General features: G+C 40.3%; 1 protein-coding gene across 1 annotated transcript; it reads right to left on the bottom strand.

The window, feature by feature from the left end:
* Positions 1 to 18,361: 18,361 nt before the first annotated feature.
* Positions 18,362 to 20,649, bottom strand: LOC140727568 (oligodendrocyte transcription factor 2-like). Its single transcript, XM_073045061.1, has one exon. The coding sequence runs from the start codon at positions 20,459 to 20,461 to the stop codon at positions 19,676 to 19,678; it is 786 nt and encodes a 261-aa protein (XP_072901162.1). The 5' UTR covers positions 20,462 to 20,649; the 3' UTR covers positions 18,362 to 19,675.
* Positions 20,650 to 23,642: the final 2,993 nt, after the last annotated feature.

The raw sequence follows: 23,642 nt of genomic DNA, 5'->3' as shown, positions 1-23,642 counted from the left end.
CTGCTTAGAATAAGCTGTCCCAGGATGGTTAACATGGGGGAAACCTGAAATTAAACATTTAACAGAGAAGGGGAAGTCAAGTTATTGTAATTGACATTGGTATCATAGGTAGATAGGGTCATAAAGAGAGCCTTTAGCACATTGGCCTTCATGAATCAGAGCACTGAATACAGGAATTGGGATGTTATGATGAAGTTGTATGCAATATGGTGAGGCCAAATTTGGAGTATTGTGTGCAGTTCTGGTCACCTACCCACAGGAAGGAGATCAACAAGCTTGAAAAAGTGAATTTTCCAGAGAAAATTTGCAAGGATGTTGCCGGGTCCTGAGGACCTGAATTAAGGGGAAAGGGTGAATAGGTTGAACTTTACATCCCAGAGTGAAGGAGAATGAGGGGAGATTTGATTGTAGTATACAAATTTATGAGAGTATATATAGGGTAAATGCATGTAAGCTTTTTCCCTTCAGTTTGGGTGAGAGACAGCTTAATCATTTGGAGGTGATGAATATATGGTGTGATATGGACTAAATATAGTTAAGTGAACACTGTGGTCAGCATAAAACTATTGAACCCAATGGTTTATATCTATGCTGTATTGCTCTACAACTCTATGACAGCTCTCGAAAGGATTATTAGGCAGAGTGAGCATGTTGCTTTCCAAAGGTTGTGAAGATCCCAAATGTTCAGGAAATAATACCTTAATAACTCTTTGAGCTTCTTTTCAAAAGGTAAAATTCTACATAAAACAGGAGTAGCACTTTCTGAAAGTACAACTCTTGAAAACCATGAGGAAATAATTTTTGTAACTACTATCATATACTCAGGGAAGACCAGTGACTCTCCTAACTTACATCAATATGCATTGCTTGCCCTGTTTTTTAGTTGCTGTATCACCAGGAGGGCAGAATCATGAGAATAAATGTATTCCTTGCTTGCATAGACTCTGATTCTGGCCTATCCTCCTACTATTGTAGACAAACATGTGGATAACAAATGACACAGGACACCAGAAATGAGTGGAGAATACCATCAGATTCTTCAAAGTATGGTTTCCGGTCACTGGGGCATACCTCAATAAATCTGAAAGAGTTAGGTATTCATCTTCATTTGCATCCTTTATAACTTTGCCATTGGAGTAGGTTGGACTATACCTGATGCTTACCGTGGGGAGAAGGAAACAAATGTGGAGGTGGACATGCTAAGCAATAACAGGATCCTGTAACTGGTATAACAGATGGTGGAGGAGGAAGATCTCAACAGAAAGCAATGAAGGGAAACCTCCTCTGGATGTGCCATCAGTACCAACCTGAAGGTGCAGAGAGATTTTTCTTGAGACTTTCACCTCATGAGTACTCCAAGGCAGGAGTTCCCAACCTTTTTTTATGCCATGGACAAGTACCATTAAGCAAGGGATCTGTGGACCCCAGGTTGGGAACCCCTACTCTAATGCAATTTGGAGAAATGATGGCCAGACCAATGAGAACCTGTCTTTGGTATTCAGTAGGCTGTTGAGTAGCTGAGATGTTACTAGCTGACATATATATAATACTTAAAAATAGTGGGCATCACCTACAGTCACCTTTCAAGGATTTAACATTTATATACAGTAAAAACTGCAATCTGCTTTCAAAAATTGATTATAACAGCTAGTCAGCTTCCATTGAGAGACAAGATATATGGTGAAGAGTCTAAGAGAAAATGGATCATGCAGTCAAAGCTGAAGAGTCTAAGAGAAAATAAACCCTTAGTGAAGCTACCCAGCAGATCAGAAATTTCAAACAGTGAAATTTTCTTATTTTGTAAATTAATCTCTGCCTGGTTAATAGTCCAAATGGTTCTGAGTTACTGTAAGCCTCCACGGACAGGACTTCATAAGCAGTAACTATGCTTATGAAAGTCCCAGAGGAACAGTGCACAGCTCTAGTCACCCATCTACAGGAATGGTATCAATATTATGGAAAGAATACAGAGAAAATTTACAAGGATGTTGTGACCCGAGGACCTGAGTTATAGGGAAAAGTTGACTAGATTAGGACTTTATTCCCTTCAGCAGAGAAGAATGAGGAGAGATTTGATAAAGATATCAGGGGTATAAATGCGTGCAGGCTTTGTCCACTGTGGCTGGAGGTGACGAGAACTAGAGATCATGGGTTCCGGGAGAAAGGTGAAATATTTAAGGGAAACCTGAGCAGGGAACTTCTTTACTGAGTGATGCAAGTGTGGAATGAGCTTCCAACAGAAGTACTGGATGCAGGCTGAGTTCAAGTGCATGATTTAAGAAAAGTTTGGATTGGTACATGTATGGGAGGGGCATGGAAGGCTGTGGTCCAGATGCAGATTGATGGGACTAATCAAAATAAAAATTTGGCACAAACTAGATGGGCAGGAGCCTGTTTCATTGCTGTAGTCCTCAAATGCTATGACCTTAAGACTGGTTCAGTATAATCAAGTACTTTCATTAAGGATTCTTAGCAATAAGCTGTGTTGAAAATCTCCACATCTAATATGCAGATGTCAACCATGCAATATAACCTTTCCCAAAATCTTAGTGCATCCTCCTTGCATCAGTATTTCTAGTAGTCAAATCCTGGAAGTGCAGTTTCTTCTAACAAATCAAGCAGAAATACAAGTTTAATTTAAAATCTGCAGAATGGTACAGGTGCAGTTTCCTTTACCATATCAAGCTCAAGTAAAAGTTTAATCTAAAATCTTCAGAACAGCACAGCATTAAACCTCTGTTGTGAATACTGTTTTTCAGTCCTCATTCCTTCATTCAATTCAGTGAATGCAAGGACTATGTGTTGCTTGGTTGTAACACTATGTGTGTCAAACGGGTTTCTGCTGTCTTCGTGTACTCAATACCAACTCAACATCAGCTAAATTTAAATGGATCATGCAGTCAAAGCTGAAGTGTCTAAGAGAAAATAAACCCTTAGTGAAGCTACCCAGCAGATCAGAATCAACTTAAATGATGTGAAACTGTTGTTTTGCAGCAGAAGTACTGAGCAAACATACATATTGCTGTAAGTTGCAAAGTAAATAAATAGTTCAAAGAAATGAATATTCAGGTATACTCATGGGTTCATGGACCTCTCAGAAAGAGGAAAAAAAGCTATTCCTGAATCATTAAGTGTGGTTCTTCAGGCTCCTGTAATTCCTTCCTGACAGTAGTAATGAGAAGAGGGTGTGTCCTGGATGGTGAGAGTTCTTAATGGTGGATGCTGCCTTCTTGAGGCGCCGTGGATTTGTCTGGAAAAGAAAATATTATGTGCAGTGTATCTAACAACATTAAGGAGCTTTGTGCTGTGCCTTGAGGTGGAAGACAAACACTTGCTATTTCCAAATAACAATTATCTTAGCTTCCTTTGCATTGGTGTGATTTCTAAATAGGCTGGAAAAATACAGCAGACTTGTCCCAAAACCATCAAAGAGAAAGGATCCCCAGAGGAACAGAGAATAAAGAAAAATACAAATAAATATGGCTTAGCATATATTCTATTATTTTTGAAAATGATTCCAACCACATATATAAATAAATGACTAATTAGCAACTCTTTAGAAGGGAAAAATATTTGTTATTTGGATCATGTGGGAATAAGTTATCACCTACTAATGATCATAACATCATGTTATCAAGATTCTTCTCGAAGCCTGCAGCACGTCACACTTGGCATTTAGACAGCGTGGCATTTCATACTTCTCAACAGCAGAAAAAAATGCTGCAGGAGTTAGTTATATAGGAAATCTTTTTGACATAAAATAACAGACATGGTGCAAGATGATAGCAATCTAATTGTATTCATCAGAAGCAGCTTGGTTGTTGGTTGTGACATGTAGAGGAGGTGTTATATATCTTTCTTTCAGTCATTAATTCAAGTTGCAGTATGAAACTTAGATGACTTATTGGAAATGTTGATTGCATAAGTCATCTTGTCATTCATTCTGGAGATGTTGACTGACTGAGCAAATTAAAATTACCTCTGGTTAATCATAGGAAACTTCTGAGTCTCTGCTTCCTTGTGAGAAAATAGACAGCAAACTCGACTTTATTAAAATTCTTACCATATGCTGCACTGGATACTCAGAAACAAATAAACTCAGTTAGCTATCTTCATTGCATTATCTCAACAGTATGCACAGGATGTGAAGAATAGGAAATTATAACACGATCTGTGAAGCATGACCCTTTTGTCTGTCATGTGCACCTGTCACTCTGTAACGTTGCAGTAGATACATATGCTATGTGTAGGTAATAGGTGATTAGTATATTTGTTTGAGCTAATGTTTCATTTGAATAATGGTGCATATGTTCCTAAATCTGTCACTGACTGGCCACAAAGACTCCAGGATTAATTTTGCTCAATTCTCTGCTTTTTAAGAGAAACTATTTTGAGGATGCAGTTTAAGAAAAAAATAATGCAAGGAAGAAAGTGATCTAGCTGGAATGTTTCATATCAAAATCAGGAAAAGATAGAATTTATGTGCAACATTAACAAGAACAATGCTGGCCAGTGGTGTAGTGGCATCTGCACCGAACTTTGAGGTAAGTGGTCCTAGGTTCAAATCCGGCCAGCAACTTTGATCTAGCAAGTAGGCCACATGAAAAACAGACAAAAATGCTGAAGAAGCAGCAAGTTGCCTCCTGACGCACCACAAGTCACAGAAAGGAACAACAATTAATAGGAACAACCATTTGCACTTAACCAAGATTCAAGCTTCAAGCTTCAAGTTTATTGGTCAAGTGTGCATTGAACATTGTCTGGTGGGGTGGAGGTACATCTCCACCAACGGAGATGTAAGGCACTCCCTTTCCCTCTGCTAGCCTGCTGGTCACCCTTGGGCAAGGTGTAGCATCTACTAAGCCCACTAATCAAGGTCACCGTGAAGCCATGGGACCAGGTGGTGGATGGTTGTATGAGCAGCTGGTGCATGTCACTTGTCATGGTTACCCGACCACTGACATCAGACAGACAATCCCTGAAAAGTGTTGATAATGGCTGGGGTCACCCGTCTTTAAAAGACTCAGCCCAGAAGAAGACAATGGCAAACCACCTTTGTAAATAAAATATGCCAAGAACTATCATGGTCAAGACCATGATCACCCACGTCATACGACACGGCACTTAATGAATGAATGATATTGAGCATACAGTAAATGCATCATTTGCGTTTGCAGCCAACACACTCGAGGGTGTGCTGGGGGGCAGCCTGCAAATGTCACTACACATTTCAGCAACAACAGCATGCCACAATGCTCCAGTGCCTTTACCCCTGACAAAACTGGTCCAGATCCAAAGAAGAATATATCAAGAAATAGAATATGATGAAAAGCTCCACTAATAGTGAATAAAAATAAATAATGCTCAATAACTCAAGCCATGTGTATGGAAATATAAACAGAGTTAATGTTTCCGGTCAAAGAGTTTTCATCAGAATAGCGGAAAATGAGAAGAAACAAAGTTTTTAAGTTACAGAAAAAGAGGGGGAAGGTAAAAGGTCTGTGATAAGCTTAAGGGAAAAGAAATGTCACGACAAAAGGGGTGGTACAATGGAAGCTCAGTATAGGCTGAAACAAATACTGAAATTACCAAATGAATTAGGAAGAAATTCCAGAAATCAAGAATAAAAGTTCTGAAATATTCATCTCAGCGTTGAGCCAGAAAACTGCAATATCCCCAATCAGAAGTTGAGGTACGGTTCTTTGAGCTTATGATGGGCTCCATTTGAATTTGATAAGGGACGGAGGAGGACTGAGGTACAGATTTAAAGTGAACAGATGACTTGAAACTTGGATTCATCCTTGTAGACTGAATTGAGATGTTCTGCAAAGCAATCACTGGTCTGTGAATCTAGAAATTAGGATTAGGTACTCGTGTCTCTGGGGTGGGACCCGCATCATCTGATTATCAGGCCAGAGCATTAACATTGGGTCAAGGCTAAAGTGGGGGTAACCTCATAAAAATAGAGCCCATTTTAGAGTGAAAATGGATACTATCAAATTTAAGTTGTAAACTGGTAATTTCGGCAGATTGAAACAATCAATTTCCAGCAGTCTCAGAAGCTTCAAATGAACCATAGTTCTCTCCTGATTATGATTACAGTAGCATGTGGAAGCATTTGCTAAGGGAGGGACCTTCCAACTGACAATCCAATATTAGATGATGTAAATGATCCCAGGGAATTATTTCAAAATTGAGGATAGGATTTATCCCCAGAGTCCTGACCAAGATTTACTCTTCAGTCAGCATCATTAAAGTCAGATTATCTGCTCATTATTTCATTGATGTTTGTGGGAAACAAATGAATTTCCTTTTTTTGCATAAAAATCGCAAGTGCACTGTGAAAGTGCTTACTTGATTGTCATGCTCAGCCGATTACACAGGTTCCTTTAGATTTCATTAAGTTAAAATATTGGACCATCCTTGTGCACCGCACCATGAAAAATACATGGGAGAGGCGTGCTTGAGGAACAGGAGAGTGCCAAGAACTAGTCGAGACTGACATTGAACCGATCTTCCTATCTTCTCCCCATTCCTTCTACTTTCAAAAGTATTCCCAAATTATGTTAATCACACCATCGACATCTTCTCAAACTCCTAAATCTATTTAGTATCCTGTATTCATCAATGGAAGACACACTAGATTAAAATAAACTCAGGTTTCATTACATGAACAACACTGATAATAATTGGAATTGCAGCGGTAGTCATTAAGGTGGGCAGGAGAGGCGGCGGTCGGTGATGGAGATACGTAGCTCTTCTCAGTTCCGCAAGCTTTGGTAAAATGTACTCCTACAGCCCCTTTCAGTTTCCTCACCCTTCCACATTCCCTTGGTAATTTCCTAATCAGCCCGAGGCTGTCGTGTTATTCCATTGTGCGTCCGCCTGTTCGGTAGCTGGAGGCGCTTGCTGATCCGCCGCATCTGTCAGCGGCCTTAATCGCCGTCTCGAATAGCGGCTGAAGCCATTCACCGCGTCTCGCCCACCATTGTCACCTCACCCAGCCCCGGACTGTGTTACTGGACTAATTGGTAAAAATGTTTTGCTTGTTACACCTACACAGATGTAGGAAAGGAACCGAGTACTTCAACTCACGACCCCATTAGTGCGTGATTGGAACACACGGATTAACACGCACTTGGTGGTCCAGTCTCTGCCCTCAGAAGAGAAGTTAGGAATTGGAAGGGTTAATATGATCCCCCTCTACAACTAGCAGTATACATAATCTAAAGATGTTTTATTACAACTAATATGCTGTTACATTGGTAGGGGCAAATACATTGGCGTCTAAATCACATCAATAAATGTAGCATATTAAACGTGTTCATATAAAACTTATCTTGCCCATGTCATGTTTCAGGATGAAATCTTTAATTATATATGTAGTGGTTTGAACCCACTCTGCATGAGGAGGCAGACTTATAAAACAATGGTTTTTCATGGTTGATTCACCTAACCATGAAAGGGTGAATAAGTTAGGACTTTATTCCCTGGAGCATAGGAGGATGAGGGGTGATTTGATAGAGGTGTATAAAATTATGATGGGTATAGATAGAGTGAATGCAGGCAGGCTTTTTCCAGTGAGGCTAGGGGAGAAAAAAAACAGAGGTCATGGGTTAAGGGTGAAGGGAGAAAAGTTTAAAGGGAACTTTGGGGGGGGGGCTTCTTCAAGCAGAGAGTGTGGAATCAGCTGCCAGATGAAGTGGTGAATGCGGGCTCGCTTTTGACATTTAAAAAGAACTTGGACAGGTATATGGATGAAAGGTGTATGGAGGGATATGGCCCAGGTGCAGGTCAGTGGGACTAGGCAGAAAAATGGTTTGGCACAACCAAGCAGGGCCAAAAGGCCTGTTTCTATTCTGTAATGTTCTATGGTTCTATGAGTTTAATGACTAATCAAAGTGGAGTTCATTGTTATATGCAAACCTTACTTGATTAGAACTACCAGACCAGGACTTTTCCAATATCTTCTACAATAAGACCAAAAGCAAGTACATTGAGTGTTAACCACTTCACTTTAATCTGTCCAGTTTGATAGAAATCCTGGTAAAGGACAGAAGTTCAGGTTTCCAAAGATCCAAAGGAACTAACTCCCCTTAATTATTAGTCCACACCCATCAAAGATTGATAATGCCTATAGGCACTTGCACTGAAGATTAACCAAAAGTAAGGCTCAACCACAACTCTTCAGTGCAGATGGTATATTAACTCTGCTGTTTGCATGTCGAAGACAAAATATACTTTTATTGTCTTTATCACTCTATTTCTCATGAGTGGATGGTGATGGTGGTGATAGGGGTAGTGGGGAGTTTCAAACTTACTGTGCACAAACTTCAGGTCAAATGATCCATGCCCAAGTTTGCTTTGTGATAAGCAAGTCAAAAGTGACCAGAATTTTTATCTTCCCCTTTGACATTACCTTTACAAAAATAAGTTCACTGATGGAATATCGATAGCAAAGCTGGAAGTTACTGCCTTGTCACTTAACAGTCATCTATGTTGGTTGGTTTTAAGTCTTACTTAAGTCAAAAGGATGATAGGTTGAATTATCTACTTCCTTGAATTTGCCATGGCTGCCATAGATTTCAATTTGTACTCTGTGTCTATTGTTCAGGCCTATGCATGTTAGTTTGGTAATCACCATGCTCCCATAGCCAATGAATATATTAATCAAATGTTAACTGGAATGCAGAAGACTACTTGTATTGGGTATCTGAAATAAAGACAAAAATGTTAGTAACACTTGGCAGGTGAGGCCATGATTGTCAAGGGAGAAACAAAGTTAACATTTCACAGGTGCTGCTGATCTGCTGAGCATGTGTATGAGCCCGAATTTTCAAGAGGTGGAGTACACTGTAGTTAATAATCCCTAGGTTGGCCACTTAAATGAAGTTTCCCTGGGTCAGCTCATTTATGCATTCATTGGAGTGTCTTTAGTATATGCCCATATAAAATTGGTACAGGTTGCTGCTCTACAGTAAAACAGAGTACGGTACATACATTGGATATGTCAGATTGGCTGTAGTAGAACACTGATTTCAGGGAATTAATCTGAGGCAGTTTCCTAGAACAATGCTTTGATCTAGGAACAATCCAGTGATCTTCAAAATGGTGGACTTCAAAGCATGATCCAAAACACTCTCTTCAACAACAGAATGCAGACACCAAGAAGGCACAGCCTCAGAATAAAAAGGTGTCACTTTAGAACAGAGATGAGGAGAAATTTCTTTAGCCAGAGGTAATGAATCTGTGGAATTCATTGCCATGGACAGCTGTGGTGTCCAAGTCATTCAATGTATTTACAGCAGAGGTTTATAGGTTCTTTATTAGTAAGGGTGCCAACGGTTATGGGGAGAAGGCAGTAGAATGGGGATGAGAGGGATAAGAAGTCAGCCATGATGGAATGGTGGAGCAGATTCAATGGGCTGAATGGCCTAATTCTGCTCCTATGTCTTATGGTCTTAAGAAACCAACCCATCTCTCTCTCCCTCTCTCTCAATTAATTCTTTGACACTTTATACAGTCAATCAAACCTTTAGAAAATGGAATCAGCAGGATTCTAAACAAATACAGAGTAAGATATGAAACTACACAAGTGAAGAACACAGAACAACACTGATTCTTATTGCCATGCCCTACTATTGAAGATTAAAGTCAGGGCAAATGACTTGCTTCAGACGTATATAGGGAGATGACACTGGCAATGTGCTCTAACGGTCTCACTTCTGAAACGACATAACCTCACCAGCTTTCCAAGCTTTCACTCCTAGAGAATTAATAAAAGACCATAGATAACAAAAAGAGATATTATTCTTTAATGCCATTTCTTCCTTTCAGATTCAAGATTTCTATTAGGAAAACATTCTAGAGCCAGCCATCTTCAGCTGTTTTGTCCTCCAACATAAAGACAGAAGTGGTGACATTGACTGGCGTGCTGCTTATGCACAGTCCCTCAGATAATGGAAGTTGATGCTGATTTGTAGCACAATATGGACAGCATCCAGACAAGGCCTGTGAGTGACAAGTAACATTCATATCAAACAGTTTCTGGACAAAGTTCAAAATTCAAAGTAAATGTATTATCAAAGTACACATGTGTTACCAAATACAACGCTGAGGTTCATTTTCTTGCAGGCATTCAGAGTAGGTACAAAGAAACACAATTAATCAATGAAAACCACACACAACAAAGACAAACAACCACTGTGCAAAAGGAAACTGGAAATACAAAAAAAAACAAAAAGAGTAACTATTAAATAAACAAACAGATAGATAGATAAATAAATAAATTAGCAATGCATTTCAAACACAAGAGTTGCAGAGTCCTTGTGACTGAGTCCATATATTGTTGAATCAGACTAGTGTTGGAATGAGTGAAGTTATTGCCTCTGGTTGCACCCCCCAGGACTGTGTGTTGAGACTATTGTTGTACAATCTGCTCACACGTGACTGCACGGCCAACATCCAAGTAATCACATTGTCAAGTTCACCGAAGACACAACAGTGTTGTGTCTCATCAATAACAATGATAAGACAGCCTGGTAGTGTGGGTCTTGAGGCTCCTGTATCTCATTCCTAATGACAACAGTTTGAAGACAGACAATGAGCATTTTCAACAAGAGAGAGGCCAATCACTTCCAATTGACGCTTCTATTGACTTGATCCAGCATTGTTCATGGATGTTACCATAATTAGACCAGTCTCATAAATATTATAGCTACTTAATTGGGCAGTCTTGATAAATCTGCAGTAAACATCTCACCTCCTAACTCTCGGTAAACTTTCACACCTGCATCTCACCTCTGTTTTTGATAACATATTCTTCACCTACCTAGCTGAGTACAGCCCTAATAAATGTTAAGAAGCTTGACGTGAGGTGAGATGGCAAATCAATCCATTTGACTAAATTAATTAATGAATAGATAAATAAAAGAATGAATGAGTAAATAAAAATAAACACATATCAGCACGGATCCTTGTGTCCTCTATTCCAAAAACCCTCTAAAATGTCTACTTGGCATTCCTTCAAGTCTGAACTTCTTACTGTACTTTACATCACACTAATACTCATCCCTCCAATTGTCACAGATCTACACTCAGGTATCCCTTCTCTAACCTTTCTAGCTTTCTGTTTCTCTCTCTTTTCTATTAAGTCAGTTCTAAAGCCTCTTTCTTTCACTGGGTTTCAGGTTACCATCCTAATCTCTCTTTATCTGACATGGAGACAGACTTTTATTAGCTGTTACTGATGTTAATGGCAGAAAGAAAGAAATATGTATGCATATATATATGTTTTGCCATCCATATAAGTGCTAAGAAAATCAGTCATAGCTGAACAAGCTGCCATTTCAGAAAAAAAATAAAAGGATCTGGCACATCTCCTGGCACTTTTTGAATTCAAATCTCTTCACTGTGCATAGAAATTATGACAGGCTTGCAGCTAACATCTTGTTGTTCTAAGAAGACCAGGGCAGAGGTCAATTGTATGGTCAAAAAGGGACAAATTGATTACCGTAAGTATATTCAAATTGAAAAGCATAGACAGAACAGTAGACATCTGGATTGCTTTAAGCAGGACATGAAAGGAAACAAAGTTATTGTTCAGAACAGAGAGATGGGGGCATTTTTGATATTCTTTGAAATGCTTATATAATAAGTTTGTTTTACCAGATTATGATGAAGAAGATTTAATGTAATCTTAATATGAGCATTTTTGGTGGAATGTGATTGGACAAATTTTGAAATAAGTGAGTAAGATGATGAAACAAATGAAGGAGATGAAACATCCATCTAACCAAAAATAAAAAGAAATAGTAACAGAAACTCTGAGAAAGAAACTGTTTGTGATCACCCTTCAAGCTAAAAATAAGCCTAATTGAATAAAATACGGTTGATGCATTTGAAGTTATAGCAATAATTAAATCACTATTATGAAAATAGATAGAAGTAACATAGAAACATAGAAGATAGGTGCAGGAGTAGGCCATTTGGCCCTTCGAGCCTGCACCGCCATTCAGTATGATCATGGCTGATCATCCAACTCAGAACCCTGTACCTGCTTTCTCTCCATACCAATGATGTGGTTCCAATATGAATGTAACAATGAAATGTTATAGATGTGTTTTAATATTTTAAATCACATGTTTAAGTTGATTGTACATTATTCACATTTTTCTCATTCTTACGTTGCAATGAATGCACCTGTATCAACCTACCAAGGTTCTTCCAAATTTGACTGTCCAAATAAATGGTATTGTGAACCTTGATATAATTATTATCTTATCTCAGTTTCTAATATTTTTGATACTAAATAACCTTCACAGATCCAAACATGACTGTCACTAAATTAAGAAGGTCATAATTTCAAGTGACTCTCCAGAAACAGCAAAAATAAACAGAGCCAACCTTTCAGCTATAATGGTGATGCATTGTTAGTACTTTAAGCTCTCATCTCTGTAAAAGAAGTTCATGGGTCAAAGCCCCACGGCAGAGGCTGGCCACATAATCAAGAGTAATATTTCACTGCTGAACTGAGAGGTTCACATTGTTAAGGGTCCCATCTTTCAATAAGAGATGATACAGAGGCTTCACAAACCAGAGAAAATCTGCAGATGCTGGAAATCCAAGCAACATGCACAAAATGCTGGAGGAACTCAGCAGGCCAGGCAGCATCTATGGAAAAAAGGTACAGATGATGCTTTGGGCTGAGACTCTTCAACAGAACTGTCTCAGCCTGAAACATCGACTGTACTCTTTTGCATAGATGCTGCCTGACCTGCTGAGTTCCTCCAGCATTTTGAAGTGATACAGAGGCTTTGTGGCATGGCCAGGTAAGAGTATAATATGCTGATTATAACTTACCTGCCATGAGACATCATAATGTCTACATTTCAAAAGCAATTGATCATAGAATGATATGAGATAGATGTAGAAGATAGTGTGGAAATTCATAAATGGTATGCTTTTCTTGGGACACTAAAGACACCTAATAGGTCAGATTACAATGAACAATTTCGTGGAAACGTTTCAAAGAAGATCGGAGCTTTCATCCTATTCTTACCAATATTTTTTTGCCCAGCCAGCATTAGAATTGCTAGGATCACTTGTGATCTTGCTTCAAACAAACACAAGAAAGCTAAGTCCCAGTGGAAAAAAAGGCGTGTGACAGCACCAGGTACCAACATGATAGTTGACTGAATATGGCTTCAAGTAACCCTCATGGAACTAGATCAATGACAGACTTTGGGAATACCCAGCACTCCTTAAGTCATACCGTGCACAAAGGTAAATACCCAGAAACACACGAGACTCTGCTAAGGATTAATCTTTGCATCCTTGAACCACCTGAAAACAGTTTAGCCCCTAGACATTCCCCTGAGAAAATCTTCCAATAATGTTTTGAAATATTGCTGCAGGCGATCCTCAGAACGGTACTCAAAGGCTACTCATTTTCATCTGCTAGTTAATGAGTCCCTTCTATCAGCAGGTCAGAAATGGGTATGCTTGCTGATGATTACGCTGTGTTCAAGTCACTTTCTACTCCACAGACAATAAACGCTCCATGCCTTCACGTGATAAGCCATGGACAACACTCAGACTTGAGCAGATAAATGGAAAACAACATTTACATCACACATTTGTCGGGGCAACAACCACCTCCAAAACAGAGAGACCCATGTCACGCCTTCTTCTCGTTGACTCCCATCAGAGAGGAGGTACAGGAGCATGAAGACACACACTCAATGTTTCAGAAACAGATTCTTCCTTTCCGCCATTAGATTGCTGAGCAGAAAAGGAACCAAACCATGAACACTACATCACTAATCTTTGTTCTCTTTATTGCACTACTTATTAAATATATATAAGTATATATAATATAAATTTGTAATTTATAGTTTCTTTTGCATTGCACTGTACTGCTGATGCAAAGTGAGAAATTTCCCGACATACAATATGCCAGTGATATTAAACCTGACTCTGATTCTGTTTCTAACCCCTTCCTTTAACACTCGACAATATTACCATCCACAATGCATTAGCACCAATATCTAATTGAATAGCAACTTAACTCCACAACATGTCGACTGTGATACAAAGTGAAGCATTTTATTCCCCCGATTTTTCTCGCAGTACAGCTGTGCACCTTCATCACACTGATTTGAGGCATTCATGAAGGTAATTCATCGTCGCCTTTGAAAATGCAGGTATTAATTTAAATCTTGAGTATGAATTTTAAAACGTTTCAAAATTAGAATAACTAATATTTGGTCTGATTATTATTGGCGAAACCTTGGTGTTCGCAAAACGGCCTTTGTACTGATTTAAATCGTAGAGTTGACCAGCACTCCCTTGAAATGAATGTACATGTTGGAGAGTGAAGTATTTTTTTCATGCATAATACTTTTATTTGGTATATGGGTACAGAGAGAAATCCTGCAACATAAATATTTGATATTTCGAAACCTTACACGCGTGTGCGCTTCTCATTGATGCTTTCCTCTGCAAATTCCTACGAGCGGATTTATAGCTGAACTGCCGGTGGCATTCTCCACAGTGTTCCTAATTACTTGTTTGTGCGCTGGAGACGGAGCAGTGCCGCCACTGGCAAAAAAGAATGAAATCACGATAAGTTTACTTAAATAATTTCAGACATTGCAGTTTTTAATTGGAATATATAAATAATGATAGAAAGTAGTTTTCAAACTTGGAGACGACATTCCACCTTTAGACACGATAAATACATCCTGATCGCTAACCCAGCTTGATATCGGTCGTTCGCAGTCAGCGGAGATTGGAATTAGCAGGGAATACCGCGCAGTAAAAAAAAAGGCAATCTTTGTTTTTCTTTTGGCTTTGTGTGAAATTATCCTTTGAGATCTTGTCGGGATAGTACAGCGCAAACTTTGTGATACACGTCGCAAATGTGTTACTTGTGTGATTATTTTAATGAAAGAAATTCAGTCCTCGCATTTCTTTGACAGCTCTGTATATGGCTGCATGTTTATTCCTGTTCCGTAAAGTTTAATAAGACGCGCTAATGTGTCAAATAAATTGAATATTTTTGAGAAAGCGCTGATAATATACTCAAAATGAAACATAGTCACCGTACTTTGCAATAATGAACAGTCATAAGTTAAATGTTTGTACTATAATATCAATGACTACGCATGAAAATGATAAGGTCCTGACTATCTGCAGAGGCGCGGAACTTGGTCGTGCGATATATGATGCAGTTTTAAAATAGATCTCTCTTTTTTTTTGCATAATGCAGAATTATCCTCCGAGACCTAACTAAAAAGTTCTTGAACAAACACATAAAAAATCAGGGAGAGAACTACAGTACACTGACGTCCTGATGGAAGGTCGCGGGGTCAGATTGTGTCTCCACTGTCACAGTCCTGCCGATTAATTTAAAGTTTTTTTTTCTGGTTTTGTTTCTGGAGTATTTTGATCCGATGCCATATGAACACAAATTAGGCACTCCGTTCTTAAAGTATTGGTAAATATACGGCAATGCCTTAGGCTGTTTAATACTTCGATCATTCACATTTCTGAGCTCTCTGCTGGTGTGATCCGATTTATTAAGCTCTGTGGCTCCTTTCCCATATCAGAAACCACGGGGAGCATCAGGTGTTATCTCCAAGCGCAGATATTTAGCCCAAAACATGCGCTGTACTTGCTATCATAACATGAGTGGGGTAATCATTTTGGTGATTACCACTAGAAAAACTCTGCCAGTTCTAACGCACAGGTTTGGAAACGTAAGATGCTCTTATTGCTATATTTAAATGCGAACTGTAGACCAGCTATAAAAAAGCATGACTTGCGTTAATTGCTAATGAAATAAATCTATATTTGCGGCCGATGTGTTTTCGAACCGTGATCATTTGAGTAATAGCTCATAACGTACCATAAATATTACGTTCGCGTTCACCCAAAGCAAGAGCGTGTGCTGTGTCCCCACCAGCCCTATATCACCGTGTGTCAATGTGGCCAGATCATGTCAAATAAATCTTGCGATGAAACCACTAATTAAGTCAATCACATAATCCATGATCAAGATAATCACAAAGTGCCGATCTAGTGAGTGGATATTAGTCAAACATAGCAATTAATCAGCTATCGAAGGGGATAATTTTACTTTCCTGCGAGATCGTTAGTTCTATGCAGTTAACATTTGAGAGCTGTTTTCTGTACAGGCTGTTGTTATAGAATTACCTCCTCCACCCAGTCAGGTAAATACAGTAAGACCGCGTGGTATGATGTATCTCTCTCACACTTCTCCCGTTCAATGTTCACTTTATATTTAGTTCATAAATCAAAACTTTTAAGCTAAAAGCGAAACGGTGCTGTGATCGGCGTTGCCTATTCAGTCAAATGTATGAAATTCACGTCACAAGAAGTCGTTTCTCTGTCCTGCCGCGATAGTGCTATCACAGTGTTAATACAAACGGGTTTTCTCGACGGGGCATTGAGTTCTCTACTTGAGAGTTCGATTCTTCTGTTGCTTCTGAAGGCCTTTTGCTTCAGAATAAAAAATGCGTACGTGTTTCACTGAAACTTTTCTTGTCGCATCACTCCACTCGTTCGTTATAATAAAAGTACACACTTTACGTGGTCAAGATCAATACCATATAGCAGAATTACATAACCACATTTTGAATGTACTTGCGGTGGTAACATGTAAAAGGATATAAATTAATAAGAAAATAAAATACATTAAATATTTAGTAATGAACATTCAGAGTTTATAGGCATATTCAAAACGCTGTGAAAAGGAGGAAATCGATATATCTAGTACACCACTCCAAGTCGTGATTTCCCAGCACGCTGCAGGATTCGTGTGGTCCCCGCCCTGATCACTACCGCAACTGCATTATGGAGACCCTCAATTAAAACGATTCAAAGTGTAATGTATTTATTTTTTAAACCCATGAGAAGCTGGGGCGGCTTGCTGCGAGATGTCCTCCCTATGGTTCGCTTCTCATCGAATGATCTGGTCCAAACGTTCACTCGCGTTGTTTTTGTGAGTTCCGGCGCAATGTTCCGGACGGCCACGTTCCTGAGTGTGCATCCGTGGGATCTATTTTCCCTTTAAATGCCCCTTTCTGGCACGAACAAATACAGGCGACCATATCCCAACCCATGTAATTTAACTGGTTAGACACCTGAGAATGGGGTCAATGTGCACACGGAGCTTTCCCATTATCACTTTTTGTTTAGTAATTCCGTTCTTGTCGGAGTGATTAAAAAAGGATGCGATCGAAACCGTCCTTGGCCAAGTAAAAATGCCTGCAAAAGTCTATGCTGTTCAATATTTCACAATCAATAATTATGTGGCCGGCTAAAAACGGAATCGCTTAGTGTGGAAAGAATTGCAAAAAGCAAAGTCGTTAAAATAGATAGACACATATTTTATAAATATTTCGTAATTATTTTCCTAAATTTTGCTCAGTTGCCTAGACTGCAGAAAGGACAAACTTTATTCTACAGCCTGAGTTTAGAAGCTAACGTATAAAAATCTGATTCTTCGCTAAAATAATGTACGAAGGTGAGATGGTTCTGGAAATAAATAAAACCACAGATGCTGAAAACGTGAAGCAGAAAATACTGGAAACGGTCAGCAGGTCAGGCAGCATCTGTTGAAAGAGAAACGGAGTTTAACATTTCAGGTCGAAGACCCTTTCATCAGAACAAATTAAAAGTCTGATTCTCGGGTTGATGCGTCAGAAATAAGAACATAAAGGTAAGAATAATTTTCTCGAGAGTTCTAACCGAAAAGCGGAAATCATTTATTTCTTTATTATTTAATTTTAAGTCACGTCATTTAAAACCGGTCATCAAAACGGGACGTAATTGGATTCCACTGACCGTCGTGAGTCCCAATTTATTTTCGGTGGGGCATTTATTTAATCGGTTGGGATTCGGCCCCCGCCCTGGAAGTACACTGTGCGGGAAGCGAGAGGTGGGCAAAACATAACGCTCGCGATTCTACGTGCGAGTCTCTTCGAGCTGACCCCTGCAAGCGAATTATTCAGTTACGGAGTTGTCTTACTTTGGGATTGGACCTGGGACAGTATATTATATCAAAACCACGCAAATCAGAGATGAGTGCTTCTAGGCAAAGTTCTGAAGACGAGGTGGTATATTTGGAAACTACTCATTGCTACTGCAATTAAATTTTACTCGTTTCGCTGTCTGCAGTTGTTACTCTGCTAGTTCGCGAAAATTTACTGTCCTACTCACAGTACCATTTGGTGTGTAGGAAAGGCACTGTTATTGGTCCACGCCTTTTGGGTCTATATTTTTACGCAATTTCCCAGCAATGTACGCTAAAAAAAAATTGTCTTGAGATTTCAAATTGAAAAGCACACAAGATTTATTTATTTTTATTAATTTTAAAATCTCGACAGTTACGCCACCAGTCACTTCTCCCAACGAAATAAGTAATAAATATTATTTAGCACATTTTTTTTACAAAAATAAAAAGATGAAGAGCATTTTTTGCCTTTTTTTCGTCCTTAATTTTCTCTCGCGAATGGGAAACAACAAAAATTGTTATAGTAAGACGTCACAGCCGATTTCTTAGCAAGCAATCCGCTTAAGACGGGTGTTTGTTAAGAGCAGGAGAGCTTAAACGCTGTAAAATAAAACAGGTTAAACAGCCAACGACATCTCGGTTCTGCGATTGAAACCACGCAGAAATGTTGCAGGCGAAATCAGTTCAAGACAAATGAAACACAATTCACAAAATAAATCTGGGGGTGTGAGAGTGGGGTTCGATAATTGATAAAGAATTCATAAGGTCGCTTACCCATATTTCATAAAAATGAACAACTACTTTACAAGAAAATTGTACAAACTTTCCTTTGTAAATTTATGACTGGAGCAAATGTTCCAGGCTCATTTGATTCCAGCTGAATGAAAGTTTCCAAGGCTGCACAACTACACATGAAATCATGTCCCGAAGTCTTTCCCATATATTGTCCTTTCCAGGGATTTAGTCAGTCGACATTTTACGCGCAGAGCCCAGAGTAAGAAAGTCTACTTGACTAAGCTTCGTTGTGATTTTCACGTCTCTTTATCTTCCTTCTGTGGTCATTATGAAGACCAATAAACTTCGTACGTGTGATTTTAGAACCGTTATTTCGTGTAACGCTATCAGCGAGTAGAGCGATGTTGCATACACTTTTTTCAAATGTAACTTACAAGTTGAACGCTATCATCACGTTTCATTGCTGCTCGGTCACTTTTACAAAGAAATTCACATTAAATAAAGCTGCAGTATTCCCTTTCCACCGTTTCCTTCGATCTCGTTGCAATGCGGAAAATATATATCCAATTTTCTCCGGGGGATGTGGGTTTATATTTAAATAGTGATGTATTTCTTAATTCTGCTTATAGATATCCGCTTCCTTGTCCGTTCTCGGGATACACGAACGCTGAGATAAAACGAGAACCGAGGGATCGGTTCGGAAAGGGGTTACTGCAACTTCCTTTACAGTTACATTAAAAAGACACCTCATCACAAGGATAACGATTTAACCCGGTGTACGATTTACCTCAGTGCACGGATAGGAATAACAAGAAACGACCTGATGTTACAACCTGTCTGAGTTAAATACTCAACTTCTAAAGGCAGTTGGAAAAGTCTCTGCACTCTTGATACAGTCCGTTACTTGTTGTCAGACGATAGTCGAGACATGCCGGCTGTGGTCATGCTCGCCACATGGTGAGGCGGTGGGACTTGACACATGGTACACGGGCATGGTATTCCTCCCCAGTGCTGGAAACCGCTGCCCAGCGGGCCGGAGGCTGCGGACGCCGATTTCAGGAGACCGTGAGGGGGTCTGATACTGTTCACGGCTGGAATACTGCCTCCGGACAGAGAAGCTGAAGTGACGGCCGGGGCCATGATTGGATGATGGACTGGGTGAGCCGCGTGAGAGGTCGGGTGTCCCGGCAGAGGCGCCCCGCCGTGGCTGAGTGTCCCGCAGGCAGCTGATGGGTGGAAGCTGCTATGGTGGCCACCGTAGATCTCACTCACCAGCCTCTTCATCTCCTCCAGTGAGTTGGTGAGCATGAGGATGTAGTTTCTGGCCAGGAGCAAGGTGGCGATTTTGGACAACTTTCTGACAGAGGGTCCGTGCGCGTAAGGCATGACTTCCCGCAGCCCGTCCATGGCGATATTCAAGTCGTGCATCCGTTTGCGCTCCCGACTGTTAATCTTCAGCCTCAGCTGCTGAAGCTCAGGCTCGCTCATCTGCTTCTTGTCTTTCAGCCTGATGCTGTCCTTGGCTCTCAGCTGCCCGCCTCGCTCTCCGCACAGCTGAGCTCCGCAGTCGCTCTGCGTGGACGACACCGTGCTGGTGAAACCCGAGGTTGGCTCGTCAGACAGGAAAATGCCGTCTGCCTCCGGAGAAGACGGCTGGCTTGAAATCAAACTGGCATCGGAATCCATTCGACAGCCTTGAGGCAGGGTGGGAAGAGAAGTTTAAACTTGCTCTGGGCGCCCCAACAGCTCATACGTAAGAATGCCTCGTTCTGCCTATCTCCCAGGTAAGCCGAAAATGTTATCAGGGCTCGCGGAGCCGCCGCTGGGCTTCTTCCGCGTTTTATAAGCGGATGGAAGATGATTCGGTGAGTGTCTGCTATTGTTTCTGGCACTGGGCTATCCAATCGTGACAAGGTAACGAAATGCCGAATGGGAGTCTCCTCCAATGCCGGGAGATGTGGGAGGCGCCACTTCCATCTCCAACTAAACAGAAGAAGGGGGAGAGAAAGGGGTGGCGGGGGGGTGGTTGTGGGGGAACAATAGCCAGAGTCAGCGACCGGGACATCTGCTAAAATAAGAGATCGGACAATGTGCCCTCCTTAAAAAAAAACAATAACACTTCAAAGCAACACAGTCCCCATAGCCAACAGCACTCACTCAGCGCACTAAGTTTCAAGGGTGCACTTTCTTGTGTTCCGACTGGGTTTTGTTCCGCGAACAAACGGATCGAGAACCAAACACGCTCGAAGCTTGCGTCAAAACGAAAATAACAGGAGCCCAAGCAAAACAGATTCAACCATATCCAAACCATAGACATGTACCCTTTGACAGAGAAGGAGTAAAACTACACTTGGCTGGACGCCTTCAAACATTGCACCAATTTTACAGAATTATCTGCGTCCCAGGCAGGAACGGCTCTCAGATTCGCGTTAAATTGTACAAACTGCCTGGTATTACTCCGTGCAATTGTATGGATGAATCTAAAAGCCGAAATATTTTTTCATGATATGCTTGCTACACCATGGAAATGAATTGCGCGCCTAGTAAACACCGCTCACTTAGAATGATCCCAGCACCTGCAGTACGAACTAGAGCGAAATCTGCCCGTAATCCCCGAAACAATTCGATTCTCGGGAATGGAAGGTGGTTCGGTGCGACGTGGAGCAGGGGAGTGTAGCGGTGGGTTGGGCATTGCGGTACCGCATCTGCTCCAGTGACCCTGCCGAAGGAGTTCATTGCAGACATTCAAATTCGATTCCGAGACTTTTCGGTCGTACGTTGAATCCCGTAAAGAATAAGACCACTTCCTTATAAAGAAGGAAAGTACTTTAAAAACATTTTAGCCCGAACTGCTCCGCCGCACTCTCTTTCGCTGATTGATTGGTCATGACAACCATGCGACAGATTAAGCTGTCAGTTTAAAGAAATATCAAGTATATCTTCTACCTTCAACGGCGTGCTACATACTATTTGAAAGTTGAAACCGTGCTAAACAATCTGGTGTACTTTGCTACCGGGACACGCTCGCCTCTCAGTCCCTCGCTGTTTAACAGCTGACCCCACACGCATTAATGAACCGTTGAGAAGTTGTTGAAAGAGGTTCAGTATTAAAGCGTTGTAATTGTCCTTTAACGGTTATGATCCATGACGGTTCGATTAGTCAAGCTGTTAGTTTTAATCCTGTAGAAAAAGCGAGGAGCGGGGGTGTTATCTTGCCCTTGGACAAAGCTGCATTTAAAAATGGACAATGAGGAATGTACAAAACGCTTGGTCTGTATAATAGCAGCATATGTGCAGCGATGCAGTAGTGCACAGATTTAGTCACTGTGTCATTTTGTTCCGCTATGATTGAAGTTTGGATGGCTGGCGTTTCCACTCTCCCCAACACCTGGCAGCTGAAACTCCTTTACAGATCCTCGTTTAAAGCGCCACCTAGTGCCCATATAAAATAATGGCCAAAAGGATACGTTCACCCTCTGCAGCCGCTTGCTCACCTAATTTTCTTTTGTCTAGGATTCTTGCCTCAATTTGTCTTCCTTGTCGTTCTTTTAACTCTCTTTTTGCCAAATTCCACAGCGTCTCCATCGTTTATCTTTCATAAATCGTTTATTTATTTCTACTGGAGAAGCTCTTGAATGGGGTAAACAACTTGCCATTTTTTTTTACTCTTTTCGATCGACTTGATCGTCATCTACAAGTCTACTCCACACCCACCCCCTCCCAACTCGTGGGTAGCTAGTGTGCAATGAGAAATAGTGAAATTTCTTGAGGTATATCGGTAATAAAAGTACTTATATTGTGGATATTTATTCACTTTGCTACGACGTCGGCAGAGCGGGGCTTTGGTACAAAGCCTGCATACTGTATAGCACCTTTGATCAGCTGCCCCCGCCCCAGCAACCGACGTACTTCTGACCAAGCTACGCCTAAAACTTTGAGTCATCACACTTTGTCGTGGGTAGTGCATGTAGAAAGGACGATTTATGCATGAAATAGCACATTTCGTTAGCCTTGATTATAACAGCCTGCACATGTAATTGAAAATTCCCATTAAAAGTTGCACAAACATTTAATGGAGGAAATTTTGCAAAATACCTACCCCCCCCCCCCCCCCCAACGTCGCTGTTATTCACACCTTGTCGAAATGGTATCATGTGCAATGGGCAGAAGGCTAATGTTACTCTGTTAAAATATCAATTATTCTCAGAACTATTATATTTTCTAAAGTTGATTTTTCATTAGAAATAGTTTGGCATTTTTACTCAACTTTTAAAATGATGATTCTATAGTTTTGAACATAGAAATTTCACCAACATAGCGAATGAATATTGATATTATTGTGTGATTGAATTTCATTTTCACAAACATATAAATTATTTAAACAGCCTATAATCTTTTAGACCTGGAAACACTTTCTACAAGTTTGTGTTGAATGCTAGATTACCTGCCATTGGTAGGTTGTGGCTGGTAGGAATTAGCGGAAACAAATTCTTTGTTTACCTGTTTTTACATCACCACCTTCGCCAGGCTTTCTGTTAAAATGGGGGGAGTCGTTTAACACCTTATCTCGGCTCTCAAACTTGGTATGAAATCAAGTCCTTTAAAGCATCTGCTGTTATGTCAGCGAATGTATTGATATCCCTTAACAGCAATGCAATAGTCATAAGAGGCGGCTACAGCCCCTTCTACTGACCGTGTACATGTGGGCAATCGAGTACTCATCTATATTCATCTCCTTTTCCAGCTCACAACTCGTAGCCTTTTGTGTCTTGGTGATAAATAAACACATACATTTTCAGCACCTACAGTTTTGATTTCCAAACAGCCGATCTGTTTTATTGTTCATTGATAGAAGAACACTGGGATA

The sequence above is a fragment of the Hemitrygon akajei genome, chromosome 5 (assembly GCF_048418815.1).
Source record: "Hemitrygon akajei chromosome 5, sHemAka1.3, whole genome shotgun sequence".
In the NCBI taxonomy this organism is placed as follows: Eukaryota; Metazoa; Chordata; class Chondrichthyes; order Myliobatiformes; family Dasyatidae; genus Hemitrygon; species Hemitrygon akajei.
This window is presented reverse-complemented; position numbering and strand designations above follow the sequence as displayed.

What these genes read in the sequence shown, in the direction of transcription:
- LOC140727568 (XM_073045061.1), bottom strand. Translation starts at nt 20,461, where the DNA reads ATGGATTCCGATGCCAGTTTGATTTCAAGCCAGCCGTCTTCTCCGGAG.